Source organism: Pipistrellus hanaki, assembly GCF_964339955.1.
Source record: "Pipistrellus hanaki genome assembly, chromosome: 15".
NCBI classification, from domain to species: domain Eukaryota; kingdom Metazoa; phylum Chordata; class Mammalia; order Chiroptera; family Vespertilionidae; genus Pipistrellus; species Pipistrellus hanaki.
The window spans coordinates 10432759-10448940 of record NC_140517.1 but is presented as its reverse complement, the minus strand read 5'-3'; the positions used below and the strand labels follow the sequence as shown (position 1 = coordinate 10448940).

Here is a 16182-nt window from a genome sequence, read left to right as displayed (position 1 = left end):
TTAAACACAGCCAGCGTCCCCCGGACGAGGCCTCCGCACATTCACCTTTCCCACATCCTCAGGACGTGCGTGTGTGGGAGTTGGGGCAAAGCCTGCTTCCTCCCATTCGCCTGGGCCAAAGTGCCCACGAGGCTGCTCCCAGGCCTGGCTGCCGGAGGGGTGCGGCGGAATGTGCCCCTCAGAGGGGCTGGGTGACCTGGGCAAGTCATCGGACCTTCCGTCAGTTTCCTGGCCTATAAACAGGATTGTGTGAGGAGTAAGTAAGAGCGCAGACATGAGACGCTTAGTGGGTGCCTGGCAGGGAGCAAGTGAGTGTGTGTGTGTGTGTGTGTGTGTGCATGTGCTGATGGCATTGCCCTGGGTGGTGTGAGGTTTATTCACGCACTCCAAGCAGGTAGTCCGTCTGGTTTAATTCATGGCTTTTTCCAGGGGAGGAGATTCACATGCAAGAGAAGGACAAAAGTTACAAATGCTCCCAAATGGGTCCAGAACTCTGGCTCATTTCGCAGGGCCTCTTGGTCACAGGAAATGCTATTTAAGAAGCTGCTTTTGTATAAAAAAATTATATAAAGTCACAAAACCCCACTGAAGATATATACACAGCACAGGTCCTTGGAAGGACACAGAAGGCACGTTTCACCTCTTGGGAGGCGGTCGGGAGACCTGCTCTGGCCTCTGGAAGCACACGGTCCCGAGCGTCCAGGAGCCCGTGGCCTGCTGGCGGGCCCAGGGCGCTGTCCCTCCACGTGGCGCCCGATCTTCGGACCTGGTAAGCTACTTTATGAGCTTTCCTTTGAAATGGTCTTAGACCCAGAATGGCCCTGTGCCCTGAAGAAGACACGGTGTCCAGGGGCGTGCGGAGGCAGTTAAGGGCAAAGGCCAGCTTCCGCCCTGCCTAAGGGACGAAGGAGGTGGTGCTCCTTGAACCAAAGAATCTTGGAAGGATCATTCTCGACAGAGTGCCTGGCATGGCCACGGTCACTGGGGCTGGGGGGCTGGCGGTTGGCCCCTGGTGGCTTCTGTCTGTCTTCTGTTGTGCTGTTACCTCTATGCATGCCCCCCCACCCCCTGCCAGCATGAACATCCCTATGACAGGGTCACCTGGCCCCCGTTGTGCCTGTTTTTGGCAGAGAGGTCAGAGGGCTTAGGTGTGCGGGACAGAAACAGGGAGTGGTGCGGTAGTCCCGATGCCCTCCGGGCAGAGCAGTCACACCGGCTGAGCCGAGGGGCGCCGTCCTGCGTGCCAGGCTCGGAACGTCACCCCGGGATGTGAGGAGGCCTGCTCCTCTGGGGAAGTGACAGCCTGCCTCCCGGCACTCCCGGCCCGCGGGCCTGGCTCCGGCCAGCCGGTCAGGAGAGCAGGAGGGAAGGCCCGCGCGGCTTGGCTGCCGGGGCAGGGCAGCCCTTCAGTCGGAGTCGGAGTCGGAATCCTCTTCTGAAAAGAAAGCAAAGAGGAGGCTTGGCAGGAGTCTCCTGGCTGGTGGTGCCCAGGAGCCGTCCCCGGAGAGGCACAGCCAGGCCATGGGCTGGAGCCCCGACGCCGGCCCCTCCTGCAGCTGACTGTGCTGTCTGTTGGTGGGTCTGCTTGGCGTGAGGGCCGGGGCCCCCCCCCAGGCAGCTGCTGTCCCCTCTGTGGCGCAGCCAGTGCAGGAGGGAGCCCAAATGCCCTCTCCTCTGGGGCTCCGTGTGCCCTCAGTGTCCCTGAGCTGTCCTCACCTGGGGTGTCGGGACAGGACATCTGTATTCCACCCCCACCCCACAATTTAGCAGGACAACACGGGGCAAACCATTTTCTCGTCTAAGAAACTCAAATAGACTAGAAGATCAGGAAACCTTCTTTGGGCCATTTTATAGTTTCGGTCCCCCCTTCCCGCCAGTCCCAATCCCCGTTTTATATTGTGATCAGAAACGGGGGATGGCTGTGTGGTCACAGATGGGAAACCAGCCATCCAACTTGCTGGCCTTCCCCCCACCCCCATTTATTTTTAAATTAGGCAGCGGCACAGCCATTCTGAGCTGAAGGTTGGCTGGAGGGGCCAGAAGGCCTGTTGCACTCTCCTTGGATAAAAAGCTGAGAGTTAGCTTGGCTCCCTGGCACTTGAGCCATGAGGCAGGCCAGACTGCAGGGGGCGCTGGTCCCTTTGCAGCCCAGTGCCCAGTGCCCAGGAATTGAAGCCATTGACTGGCTGCCCTCGGGGCTCATCAGGGACCACTGAACGGAGATGGAGGTGCCAGGCGTGCCCTTTGCTCGCCCTTCCTGGAAAGGCTCAGGCCCTGGGGAGCCACGTGCTCGCCCGAGGGGACCGGCTTTATGATCGGTGCCGCATGAAGGGATCCGAGAACCAGGCTGTGAAAGCACTTGGGGAGAGAGGGCACGCTGCTACTCCAGCCTCAAACCAACCACGTGTCCCCAGGGAGAGCAGGGCCCCAGCGCGCAGGGTGGCCACCCACCTTCCTCCTTGTTGGCTGTGGTCTCGTCCGCAGAGCCCCCTTGCTTGAGGAATTTGGCCACGTCATTGAAGATCAGGTAGAAGTCAATGGCAAACACGATGGTGGCAAAGAAGCCAAACACCTGTGGGATGGAGAGGACAGACAGGGTGGGTGGGACAGGAGTCCCTGCTCCGAGAGACTGAGAGGCACCTGCCCCGGCCTCCCCTCCTGTGTTTATCTGATTGGATAAGCAGCTCAGGTTGGCAGGCACAGGCCCCTCCCATGAATGACAGATGGGAAAAGGAGCTGTGAACTTGGCTGACAAACGCCCTTTCAAAGCTGGGGCCGAAGCAGGGAGAGAATAGGCCCCAGACGCTAAGCGTGTGTGCTGAGAAGCATCTGGGACTTGAGGAGGGGTAGGGTGAGCTTGAGGGGGGCATCCCTGGCCACCCCCCTCCCAGGGGTAGGGCTGCTACTCACCCCAGCTGCCTTGGAAGCTCCATCCGAGTATTTGGCGACAGCTGTGATGGAGATGGCAAAGTAGATGAGGGCCGCTGTGACACAGCGCAGGAAGTCCTGGGGGGAGAGAGGGACTCGGTCGCCCCGCCCTGAGCTCCGTGGGAGTGGGGCACAGCAGCGGAGGGGCCCCCTGGGAGCTCAGGCAGGGGAGGGGGTTCAGGAGACGCCAGGCAGCAGAAACAGCCCACTGTTCGGAGCGGGTGGGCCTGGCAGCCTGAACACACGCCTGGTCCCGAGTCCAGCATCTGGAGCTCCCACTCTGTCCTCCCACCGCGGCTCCTGCCCCCGCTCAGGTGCCGCTCGCAGGCTGCCAGCAGCTGAGACTGCCCTGCCCTGGGCCTCACGTTGTCACATACTTGTTGCAGGTCTATTTATGAATTATGGTTTCTGTTTACTTGGTCCCTAAAATGGGGACACAGAGGGTGCAGCCCAACAAGAATGCTGGGAGTGAAGTCAAGAAAGGTTGGTGTGTGTGTGTGTGTGTGTGTGTGTGAAAGCTAAGGCAGGGGCAGGCTGGGAGGGGACAAAGGGGACATATGTAATACTCTCAACAATAAAATTAAAAAAATATATATTTTTTAAGTGACAAGAAAAGACCAGGGTTCACCCTGATGGTGGGGCTCAATTGGTTGAAGCATCCGTCCCATATTCCAAAATGTTGTGGGTTTGACCCCTAATCAGGGCACATGCAAGAGGCAGCCCATCGACGGTACTCTCTCCCTTCCTCTCTCTCAAATCAATAATAATAATAAAAAAAAATGTTAAACTCACTTTATTAAACAAAATAAGACAGACAGACAGACCAGGGTTCAAGTGCAGGGTTGCTGTGCCTTCTCTCCGACTCACTGACCCACTGCAGACAGCGGAAGTCTGAGGCAGGGCTGAGGTAGGGCTCTGGGCCCTCCGGGGTGATGAACAGAATTGCCAGAGGGCTGAGTGAGGGTCTGGGTAAGCCCTGCAAGTCCCCAGTTGAGGTGCCCTCCCCCTGATGAAATGGCTTGAGTTCCTGTAGCTGAGACGAGGGAGCACCAGCGCCACCTCGTGGCCAGGGGCAAGGATGCAGTCTGGGATTCCCTTACAGCAAGCATGTCAAACTCCTAGCACACAAGGAATATTGTGGCCCAGCCAATATATTGGTATGTGAGAAACGTTTTAATAAAAACTTCATAACTTAATTTTTTACAATATCCTGTTATACATAATTATTAACGAACTACAACGTTTACTGTAATCGTGTTGCATTCATTTCCCTTACGTGCCTTACACGTGCAACATTTCTGTCCACTAATACTAGCAGCGAATATTTTATCGATAGCAGCTGGTTGCCACATCATTGCTCTTATACTGACTTGTTTGGTGTGCGCAATAGGAAGTATTTCGATTTCGAAGAACACGAAAAATAGGTTTATTTGCGTTATGCTTATTAACTTGTGCAATTATTCAGTGTCTGGTAAGTTAATGTTCAAGAAAAATATTAATTTTTATTAAAATGGTCTATTTTATTTTAACGATCACTCATTTATTTCAGCCCTTTGTATTCAGCATGTCTCTATCGAAATAAACCTACATTTCTATGAAAATTGAAGCTTTTGGTTTTTTGCGGCCCACATACCCTTAAACCTTCTTTATTTGGCCTGTGTCAGCCTTTGAGTTTGACGTGTTTGCCTTCTAGAGACACCTGGAGGCCCTGGCCGGGGTGCCACAGCTGCTGAGTGGTGGGCCCCAGATCACCTGCAGCCAGGTCTGCCCGCCTGGCTCCAACCCATGGCCAACAGCCGTCCCAGTGCATTGTCCCCTTCCTCCTGGGCCCTAGCCCTCACCATCATGGGCCAGCACAAGCCCTGCCACTTGTCATTCAGCTGCATGGCATCGGCAAAGAGGAAGAAGAGGGCCAGCAGGAACTCCAGGAGGGGCGCGGTGAGGAAGGCGGACGCTGAGGAGGCCACGTAGCAGACAAAGGTGATGAAGGAGAGGCCCTGGGGGGGTGGGAGCGAGATGTCAGAGCCTTTGCACAGCCCCTCACCCGGTGAGCGCCCCTTGGAGCCCCTGCCGTCAGGAATAGCGGAGGCTCAGGAATGGAAGTTGATCTGCCCTCAGTTCTGCAGCTGCCAGGGCTTAGGACCTGGTCACGGGGCCCAGGCTCACACCTGTGTTGCCCCCAGTGTTTCTCGGCGTGGCCCTTGGTCCTGACCCCATGCCAGCTCCTGGCCAGGACCCAATCAGGAAGTGCCAGCCTCCTCCGTGTGTCCAGCCCAGTCCCCCAGGAGGCCACTCTCTTGGGCTGCTCACTCCGCCCCCACCCCACCAGGCTCTTACGGCAGAATCCACCCAACTCAGACGCTGTCCCACAGGGGCTCCTCAGACCTAAACAGTCTCAGGCAGCCCACTGAGCAGGAACCGGTTTCAGAAATTCACTCCCAACGCACAAGATCTGTACTTTCCACTGAATGCAATCTACCCGAAAAACAATAAAATCTTAGACTTAGTTAAAGAAACAGGGGCTGAAGTGTTTAGAGTAGGGGTGTCGAACTCAATCAGAGAAGGGGCCAAAATCTAAAATCCAGCCTAAATCGCAGGCCGAATGGTTTACTGAACAGTCATAAACTGACAATGTCATAAACTGACAGCGGAGTGCAGTGATGACAGCGCGGTGCGGGCCACATTGCAAGGCCTGGCGGGCTGGATTTGGCCCGCGGGCCTTGTGTTTGACACATGTGGTTTAGAGTTAAAATGTAGTTTTACTCTAAATCCATTGAAAAACAAAATGGAGCCGGGCTGGTGTGGCTCAGTGGTTGAGCATCAACCTAAAAACTAGGAGGTCATGGTTCAATTCTTCTTTTTTTTTTTTTTTTAATATATTTTATTGATTTTGTACAGATAGGAAGGGAGAGAGAGAGAGTCATCGATCAGCTGCCTCTTGCACACCTCCTACTGGGGATATGCCCGCAACCAAGGTACATGCCCTTGACCGGAATCGAACCCGGGACCCTTCAGTCCCCAAGCCGACGCTCTATCCATTGAGCCAAACCGGTTTCGGCCACGGTTCAATTCTTGATCAGGGCACATGCTCAGGTTGTGGGCTCGATTCTCTCTATTCATTGATGTTTCTACCTCTATTTCCCTTCCTCTTTGAAATCAATACAAATTTTTTTTTAAAAAAATGGATAGATAGATGGAGAGATAGGTGATAAAGTAAATATGCCGAAGTGCTAACAACTGTACAATCTAGGTGGTGGGTATATTGGTGTTAACAGTTTAACTCTTGTGGCTTTTTAATATATTTGCAAATTTCACTGCTGATGAGAAATAAACATCCAGGAGAGGAGTGCTGGCACTGATGCCCTGGGTCCCGCTGGTCCCTGGGCGAGGGGCACTGAGGAACCAGAATGAAAATGTTCCCTGCAGCCCTGTGCACGCACTGTGTGTGGGAACGGAGGCTGCCAGACGCCGAGCCCCCCGTGGTTCTGGTTCTGCAGACTGTGTGCTGGGGGGCGGTACCCGGGCCAGTGCCCGCTGGGGCTTGGGGGATCTCTCCTGGGATCCTCACAACCACCCATGTGCCAGGTGCTGCTGACAGCCCACTTTACAGACGAGAAGACTGAGGTTCTGAGAGGCGAAGTGATTGCTCAGGGTCACGCAGCTCATAAGAGGATACCAGGACTTTGAACCCAGGGCTGGCTTGACTGGCAGTGGCCTTCTTAAGCAACCCTGCCCTGGGGGCGCTGGCTTTTGTCTGGTTTCTGCCGCTGTGTCTGAACACGTCTAAGGCTGAGAAGCTCTGAGTGGGGCCCAGGGGGCCTCCCAGGGACACCCAGAGGCCTCACAGGAAGCACCGGGGCTGCTTCAGACAAAAGAGCTACAGAGATCACAGGAAGTCCCCAGGGCACCCACATCTGTACTCAACATGGCCCTGGGGACAGCCCGGGCCAACCTGAACAGATGGTTAGCCAGCCGCGTCCAGGAAGACAAGGTGTGGGACCCTGACTCAGCCTGGCCACAGCTCCTGCTGCACTTGTGGGCTGTTCTTGTGTCCCTGTCCTTCCTGTCATTTCCCTCCCCCTCCCCTAGCCTGATTCTGGAGATCCCCCTCTGGATTCCTGTTTCCTCATTCTCTGATTCCTAGTTACCACTCCCCCCTTCCTGTCCCTGCCAGCTCCCCATTGCGGGGGCCTGGGGGCAGACCAGAGGCGACTCCAGGAGTCATGGTGCAGCTCCCCTGCAACTTCAGTGCCCTCCCTCCCTTGCTCCCTCCCCACGCCTGGCACTCCCAGATCCCTGACTCCAGCTCTGCCCTGGGCCCCCTCTATGCTCTGGCCAGCTACCCCTTGACTTAGGAGGGGGGCCTGAGTGGGGTGGGTTTGGGGTCCCCTCGGTGGATGGTAGTGGGCTCAAGGCTTCTCCCCGAAAGTAGCTTCCATCCTTCTCTTGGGTGGGGCTGGCGTGGCCCATCAGGAGGCAACCCCTCGAAGTGAGGGCTGTGGGTCACTTGGGAGTTGGGCAGGTCCTGGGCTGACCTCCGGGCTGGCCCCAGGCCGCCTCCTGACGTGGAGGCAGGACCCTCCTCCTGACCCCCATCCCCCTCGGTCCCCGCTGTCCCCCAGCCCTCACCTGTCAGATCCTCTAAGCTCCCGCCTCAGCTTCCTGGTCATCAAAGTGGGAGGAAAGGCAGAGGCTGCAGAGTTGCTGGGGATCTAAGGACTAAGTGCCCCTCCCTCGTCCCCCCTCCCCTCCCCTCCCCTCCCTGAGGTCCGGGGCCAGCTCAGCCCGAGCCCCAGCCCCAGCCCACTGGCGGGCAGTGTCCTGAGGACAAAGGCCTGGCTGGCCGGGGAGGGGGTGGGTGGGGGGGGGAGGGAAGGAAGAAGCGGCTCCGCGGGGCGGGGCGGGGCGGCTGGATCCCGGCTGGGAAGGGGGGGAGGGGGATGAAGTCACCCCGCTGGGCCCCGGCCCCCGCCCCTCAGCCCGCTCCCCCCGCCCCTAGCGCTGCTGGGCCTCACCCATTCCCAGGGGTCCCCATCCCCGCTGGCTGGGCTCCCCCACAGCCTCCGCCCTGCAGCTCGAGGCCCGGCCGGCCCTCCCTGCGCCCGGGAAAGCGGACAGGGGGTCCCGGCGCCGGGTGCGAGGGGGGCCGCGCGGGCTGCACCCCCCCCCCCCCAGAGGGGCCCAGAGGGGGCGGGAGCGCCCGGGTCACCTCTCCTCTCCCCGGGCTCCCCGGGCCCCCCACCCCCCAGTCCCGGGGGCTCTAGGCCGCTTCTGCCCCCACCCCCCCCCCACCCCGCTTTGCACTCGCGCGTGCAACCCCCGGGGAGGCGGGTTCGGGCCCCGCGCGCTGAGCTCCGGCGGGTCCGGCCGGGACGGGGCTCCGGGAGGGGTGGGTCGGGCGCGCCGGGCAGCGGCCGCCGGGGGTGGGGGCGCCGCCTGGAGGGGGGCCCCCCGCACTCACCGACTCGGCCAGCAGGAGGCGGCCTTTGGGGGAGCAGAGGAAGGCGCGCGCGGGCAGCAGGGCGCGCAGCCCCGGGGCCCCCCCGCCCGGCGCCGAGCGGCCCGCGGGCTCGGGCTCGGGCTCGGGCTCCGGGTCCGGGGGCCACATGGCGGCGGCGGCGGCTGCAGGGACGAGGCTCGGTCTGGCGCCCTCGGACCTCCCGCCCGGAGGGAAGCGGAAACCCGGCGGGCGGTGCGGAAGGAGAGGGAGGCCGGGCGCCCGGCGCAGGGGCGCATCCCCCGCCGCCCGCCCCGCCCCGGCCCGGCCCCGCCTCCCCGGCCCCCTCCCCGGCCCCGGCCTCCCGCCCCCTCTTCCGCCCTCCTCCTCCTCCTCCTCCTCCCTCCCTCCCCTCGGACCCCGGCCCCGCCGCGGTGCTGGCCTGGGGGGCTCCCCCGGAACCCCCGCTTTCTCCTCCTCTCGCCCCCTGTCCCGGAGGCTCCGGAACTGGTGTGCCCCCCTCGGGTGCCCCGTCGGATCTCCCACCCGCCTGTCCCTGCCACAGCCCGGGAGGGTGCTCTGCACTCGCTGTCCGGCCCCCCCCCCCCCCCCCCCCGTCGAGCTTCCTGGGTGCACGGGTCCGGGACCCGGACCTTCTGGCTGCGCGGCCTCTGCGCGGGGTGCTGCCCTCCCTCCTTCCACCCCGTCCTCCCAGCCAGAGTCCCCGGGGCCTCCATCCCCGTCCTCCCAGCCAGAGTCCCCGGACCCCCGTCCTCCCAGCCAGAGTCCCCGGACCCCCGTCCTCCCAGCCAGAGTCCCCGAGGCTCCCATCCCCGTCCTCCCAGCCAGAGTCCCCGGACCCCCGTCCTCCCAGCCAGAGTCCCCGGGGCTCCCACCCCGGTCCTCCCAGCCAGAGTCCCCGCCCCGGGCTGGCCTTCCTCTCGCTCAGCCTCTCTCTCACCCCCGAGGCCACCCATCTTCACCTCCTCACGTCCATCACCTCCGTCCACTGCTCCCCATCACCAAGGCCCGCCTAGACCTCAGGCCATTCCCGTCTCCTCCCTGCACCCTGGGAGCTTCTCATCTTGCTCAGGGTCTCCGGTTTGGGAACACAGACCCCCTCGACGCCCTCTCTCCCCTTCCCTTCCCTTCCACCGTCTGCTGTCTCACGGCTCCTGCCCCCGGGCTCCCTCCTGCCCCCGGGCTCCCTCCTGCCCCGGGCTCCCTCCTGCCCCCGGGCCTGGGCACGGGCTGACCTCTCTGCTTGGAGTGCTGTCCCAGATAGCCAGCCGTTAGCCTCCGGTGATGGGAAAGCAGCAATACCTCCGCAGAGAAGCCCGCCCACCTCTCCAGCCGGGTAAGAGGCATTCGCTGACTTATTTATGGATTCGTCCAACAGCAGAACTGGGAGCCCAACCTGAGGGGAGGCCCCCGATTATTTTGGGGGTGTGGGTAAACAACTGAGTGTGCCCAGAGAATCCTGAATCAGGTTCTGGTTGCTGGTCATAGGTGTCGGGCAGGCTCCGAGGGCGACCAGGCAGAAAGGACTCAGCGAGGGACCGGTGACAGGAGGCGGATGGTGGAGGCCCAGGCCCGGGAGTTCGGGATTTTTACCCCAAATTCCCCGGGAGCAGGATGGGGAGGGGGGGGGGGGGTTAGATCAGAGGGCCACCTGGTTCTAATCTATGTTAATTAAAATGTGGCTCAACATTGCAACTCAACGTAGGAAAACAACCCGGATTTTAAAAAGGGGCCAAAGATTGGAACAATTCAACAAAGGTGTGCGAACGTCTAATAGACGCATGGGCGAACAGCTGCTCAGCACCATTGGCATCCAGAAATGCAAATGAGCCGAAACCGGTTTGGCTCAGTGGATAGAGCGTCGGTCTGCGGACTGAAAGGTCCCAGGTTCGATTCCGGTGAAGGGCATGCACCTTGGTTGCGGGCATATCCCCAGTAGGCGGTGTGCAAGAGGCAGCTGATCGATGACTCTCTCATCGATGTTCCTAACTCTCTATCCCTCTCTCTTCCTCTCTGTAAAAAAATCAATAAAATATATTTAAAATTAAAAAAAAAAAGAAATGCAAAAGAAAGGCACAGTGAAGTACCGCTGTACACACTTATGGGAATGGCTGAAGGAAAAGGGATGCCACTGGTTAAGTGCTGGTGAGGATGTCTAGCAGATGCGACGTCCATGCACAGCAGATAAGAAGGTTAGACGGGCCCAGCTGGCGTGGCTCAGAGGTGGAGCGTCGTCCTAGGAATCAGGAGGTCAGGGTTCGAGTCCCAGTCAGGGCACGTGCTTGGGTTGTGGGCTTGATCTCCAGGAGGGGGAATGCAGGAGGCAGCCGATCAATGATGCTCTCTCATCGTTGATGTTTCTATCTCTCCCTTTCCTTTCCTCTCTGAAATCAATACAAAATATATTATAAATAAATAAATAAATAAACAGTCCTGCCCGGTGTGGCTCAGTTGGTTGGTCATTGTCCCGTACATGGAAAGTTTGAGGGTTCGATTACCCAGTCAGGGCATGTACCTAGGTTTTGAGTTCGATCCCTGTTTGGGGCGAAACAACCAATGTTTTTCTCCCCCCACCCCCCACCCCGCTCCCGTCTTCTCTCCCTTCTCCTCTTTCTGAAATCAATAAACATATCCTCGGGTGAGTTTAAAATAAATAGTTAAGTAGAGATCTAGCTATTTTACTTGTAGGTATTTACCCAAGAGAGATGAAGGCCCGAGTTTATATAGAGGCTTGTATATGAATGTCCACAGCCCTATTTTTTAAAAAAATATATTTTATTGGCATTTTGCAGAGAGGAAGGGAGAGGGATAGAGAGTTAGAAACATCAATGTTGGTGAGAGAGAAACATCGACCAGCTGCCTCCTACACACTCCCCACTGGGCATGTGTCCACAATCAAGGTACATGCCCTTGACTGGAATCAAACCCGGGACCCTTGAGTCCACAGCCCGGCCCTCTATCCACTGAGCCACACCGGTCAGGGCTATAGCTGTATTTGTTATAGCTTAATGTGGAAACCACCCATTGGTTCATCAGCAGGGGAAAGGATACAGTAACCATGGACATCCCTTCCAGGGACAGCATCTCGGCAATAAGAAGGAATAAATAATTTTAAGTGCCACGATATGGTTGCATTCAGCAGACACGCTGTTGAATGAGAGGAGCCACAATCAAACCAGTACCTGCTGTATGAGTCCACGTTTGTGAAGTTCTAGAAATTTGGAAGCTAAGCTGTGGGGACAGAAGCCAGATCTGTGTCTGGGGTCGGGGCTTGAGGAAACCTGTTGCGTGCTGGAAATGTACTTTATTTTGACAGGAGTGGTGGCTACTCGGGGACATGCATTTCTCAAAACGCATCAAACAGTACCTTTAACACGGGTGCATTTTATTTTATGTAATTTACATCTCCCTGCACGGAGAGGGCACCAAAAACAAAATAACGGTGTCAGCCCCGAGTGACTGAGAGGGCCCAGGGAGAGGGCAGGGAGAACCTGCTGGGTGCCCTTGCTCGAGGTGGCTGGAGACCCCGGACCCCTGTCCATCTCACCCCAGGCTGTGGGCTCCCTGGGGACCAGCCCCAGCCCAGAGCCGGTCACAGCGGATGGCACCGTGAAATGTGCCGGGTGGCTATGTTCCTGTCACGTTCCTTGTGGAAGGAATATTTCCCCTTCTCCTCCGCTGGTTTATTTATTTTATTCTTTGGATGATAATGAGCTACTCTTAGACTTCCTTTGACTGGCTGTTGTTCCATCTTTGGCCAGTAGGTGGGCTCATGCGCACTTAACATGCGCACTCCCCTCCCCCCTCTTTTTTTTTCATTTCCTTATTTTCTGCCACTGTGAGATGTGCAGGTTCATTTTGTGTTCTCCCCGTCCGCAGGCCTGGAATCTGGATTCTCCAAGAAGCCCTTTATCGGAGAATGGTATTCAGAAACCCAGGTCTCCTTGGGCAGTTTTTTTTATTTTATTTTATTTTATTTGCATTTCTTTAATTCTGAGTGGCACAAGCACTTTGGATTTTTACGCGTGTGAGGGCCATTTGCATGTCCCTTTCTGAGAACTGACTTCTCACACACAGAACAACAATTGCCAGGAAATTAGTCCTTTTTCTGAAATGCGAGATACGGATGTTTTTTGCTGCTTCGTCATTTATCTTTCACCTTGCGGTTTTTGCCATACAGATTTTTTTTTTTCTTTTAGAACTTGCTGTTTTCTCCTTTAATCTATAAAAGTCGAGAATGACCGTAGCAGTTTCCCTAATGCTCACCATCCTTACATTTGTGGGATGTGCCTTTTGCTAAATCTCTGGGTTCATTTAGGTAATATTTTTATTTTATTTGGGATGTTTGCCTTTGTTTTCACAAATAGAATGGACTTGCAGGTTTGTGTGTGTGTGTGTGTGTGTGTGTGTGTGTGTGTGTGTGTGTTTTAAATTTTTACTATTTGTGCTATCCTTTATGTAAGTCTTTCTTGTTTCCTAGGGAAGACACTTAAAGTTATATATTTTTCTCTGAGGACCAGTTCAGACACATGCCAAAAATATTGCTCTAGTTTTTACCCATTTCTAAGTAGTTTGTAGTTTCAGTTTTATTTTTAAAAACATATTTTTATTTATTTCAGAGAGGAAGGAAGAGGGAGAGGGAGAGAGAAACATCAGTGATGAGAGAGAATCATGGATTGGCTGTCCACTGCACACCCCACACTGGGGAGGAATCCCACAACCCCAGGCCAGGAATTGAACCCTGACCTCCTGGTTCACAGCGCAATGCTCAACCACTGAGCCACGCCCGCCGGGCTTAGTTTCTGTTTTAATTTCCTCTTTAATCTACAGTCTGTCTTCTCTCCTGCTGGAATTCCAAGTAATTAGACCTTTTGGTACTGTCTCTAAAGTCCTTGAGGCTCTGTTCATTTCTTTAATCTTTTTATTCTCTTTTGTTGAGATCAGATCATTTCTACTGATTTGTCATCAAGTTCACTCTTTCCTCTGTCCTCTCCATTCTGCTTCTAAGCCCATTCAGTGAGTTTTTTTTTAGAAATTTGGTTATTGTATTCAATTTTAAAATTTCAGTTTATTTTTTATATTTTCTCTTTCTCCACTGAGACTTTCTATCTTTCCATGTGTTTTATTTATTCTTTAAAATTTATTCTTAGAACACGCTTATATTTTCTTTAAAGTCCTTCTCTGATATTGTGTCATTCTTTTCTTTTCTTTTTCTTTTTTGTTTTTTCATTTGTGTCATTCTTGAGGTTGTTCGCTATCTTTTCTCTCATAAGATGTTGAGATTTTTTTCTAGTCCTTCATATGTCAAATAATTATTGATTGTATAATAGACATTTTGGACATTAAGGTGTTTTTCTTTATTGATTAAGGTGTTATATATGTTCTTGTCCCCCCCTGTTCCCTCCCCACCCCAGTTCTTGCCTCACCCCCCTAGTGTCTGTGTCCATTGGTCAGGCTTATATGCATGCATACAAGTCCTTTGGTTGATCTCTCCTCCTTCCCTTACCCTCCCCTGCCTTACCTCAGGTTTGATGGTCTGACTGATGCTTCTCTGTCTCTGGATCTGTGTTTGTTCATCAGTTTATGTTGTTCATTATATTCCATAAATGAGTGAGATCATGTGATATTTGTCTTCCTCTGACTGACATAGTTCGCTTAGCATAATGCTCTCCAGGCCCATCCCTGCTGTTGCAAATGGTAGGAGTTCCTCCCTTTTTACAGCAGTGTAGTATTCCATTGTGTAGATGTACCACCGTTTTTTAATCCACTCATCTGCTGATGGGCACTTAAGCTGTTTTCAAATCTTAGCTATGGTAAATTGTGCTGCTGTGAACATAGGGGTACGTATACCCTTTCTGATTGGTGTTTCTAGTTTCTTGGGATATATTCCTCGAAATGGAATCACTGGGTCAAATGGGAGTTCCATTTTCAGTTTTTTGAGGAAACTCGATACTGTTCTCCACAGTGGCTGCACCAGTCTGCATTCCCACCAGCAGGGCACGAGGGTTCCTTTTTCTCCACATCCTCGCCAGCACTTGTCGTTTGTTGATTTGTTGATGACAGCTATTCTGACTGATGTGAGATGGTCTTTTTGATTTGCATCTCTCGGATGATTAGTAACTGTGAGCATGTTTTCACGTGTCTTGGCCTTCTGTATGTCCTCTTTCAAAAAGGGTCTATTTAGGTCCATTGCCCATTTTTTTTATTGGGTTTTGTTTATGTCCCTTTTGTTAAGTTTATGAGTTCTCTATAAATGTTGGGGATTAAACTGTTATTGGAGATAACATTGGCAAATACTGAACATTATGTTTTGAATTCTGGGTTTGCTTAACTTTTATAAAGATTTGTTGTTAGCCGAGACCAGTTTGGCTCAGTGGATAGAGCGTCGGCTTGGGGACTGAAAGGTCCCGGGTTCGATTCCGGTCAAGGGCATGTACCTTGGTTGCGGGCACATCCCCAGTTGGGGGTATGCAAGAGGCAACTGATTGATGACTCTCTCTCATTGATGTTTCTAACTCTCTACCTCTCTCCCTTCCTCTCTGTACAAAATCAATTTTATATATATATATATATATATATATATATATATATATAAAAGATTTGTTGTTAAAGCAGACAATCAATCTGGTTAGATTCAGGCCTACCCACCATTGGCCTGTGGTTCCAATGTCCGGTCAGTTTAGAGGCTGGTGCTCTACCCATTGAACCAAACTGGCTAGGGCCTAATTCTTGAAACGTTTGGTGGAATTCACCAGTATAGTCATCTGGTCTTGGACTTTTATTTGTTGGGAAGTGTTTTTGGCTAATAATTTAATCTCTTCTTTTTTTTAAAAAAAAAAGTTTTTATTTATATCAGAGAGGAAGGGAGAGGGAGAGAGAGAAACATCAGTGATGAGAGAGAATCATGAATTGGCTGCCTCCAGCATGTCCCCCACCCCGGGGATTGAGCCCATAACCTGGGCATGTGCCCTTGACGGGAATCAAACCGGGACCCTTCAGTCTGTAGGCCGACACTCTATCCACTGAGCAACACCAGCCAGGGATAATTTAATCTCTTCACTTGTTGTAGGTGTGCTGAGATTTTCTTTTTTTCCTTCTGTGAGTTTAGGTAATTATGTATTACTAGGAATTTTTCCATTTCTTCTAACTTGTTGGCATATAATTAAATTATTCATAGGATTATCTTATAATCCTTTTTCTGTATGGTCAGTAGTAACTATTGCTTTCATTTCTGATTTTAGTTGTGTTCTTTTTTTTTTCTTTGTCATTATCTACAGGTTGTTCATTTTGTTGATATTTTCAAAGAGTTTATCTTTGGTTTTGTTGATTCTGTTTTTCCCCCTTATTCTCTCTCTTACTTATCTCTGGTTTGTTGTTTCCTCTTTTTCCCCCCTTAGCTTTGGGTTTAGTTTGCTCTTTTTTTTTCTTCTTCTAGTTCCTCAATGTTACCGGGGTGAGAGGAATGGGTGAGAGGAGTTTAACAAGGTCCACCCTTTCCTGCTGGACTCTGGGCACAGCCATGTTTACCTTACACTTTTAGGTACAATTTACATACAACGGAAGGCACAGATCTTATGCATGCAGAGGTTTGACAGATGTGTTCCCCTGTGTAACCAGTTCCCCAAACAAATGTATCACACTGACTCACGCCCCACAAAGTCCCCTCTTGGCTCCTTTGTCATCAATCCCCATTCTCCACCTCCTGAGGTAACCACTGTTTCCATTTCTTTCACTAGTTTTCCCCCTGTCCTTGAACTTCAAAATAGAATCGGGTGTTCTCCTTTGTATTTAAAAAT

General features: G+C 53.7%; 2 protein-coding genes across 2 annotated transcripts in view; one reads left to right on the top strand and one right to left on the bottom strand.

Moving 5' to 3' along the window:
• Positions 1–393: 393 nt before the first annotated feature.
• On the bottom strand, positions 394–8684 carry CMTM3 (CKLF like MARVEL transmembrane domain containing 3). The gene is made up of 5 exons (XM_084861128.1): positions 8390–8684; positions 4770–4925; positions 2911–3006; positions 2452–2572; positions 394–1435 (listed from the first exon to the last, which is right to left on the bottom strand). Exons 1-5 carry the CDS (start codon positions 8534–8536, stop codon positions 1407–1409), a joined length of 549 nt encoding a protein of 182 aa, XP_084717254.1. The 5' UTR covers positions 8537–8684; the 3' UTR covers positions 394–1406.
• Positions 8685–9636: 952 nt separating this feature from the next.
• Positions 9637–16182, top strand: part of TK2 (thymidine kinase 2) — a 63273-nt gene continuing 56727 nt past the window's right edge. The window contains exon 1 of the mRNA XM_084861158.1: positions 9637–9722. Coding sequence (XP_084717284.1) covers positions 9671–9722 — 52 coding nt within the window. The 5' untranslated portion in view covers positions 9637–9670. The remainder of the gene's footprint in view (positions 9723–16182) is intronic.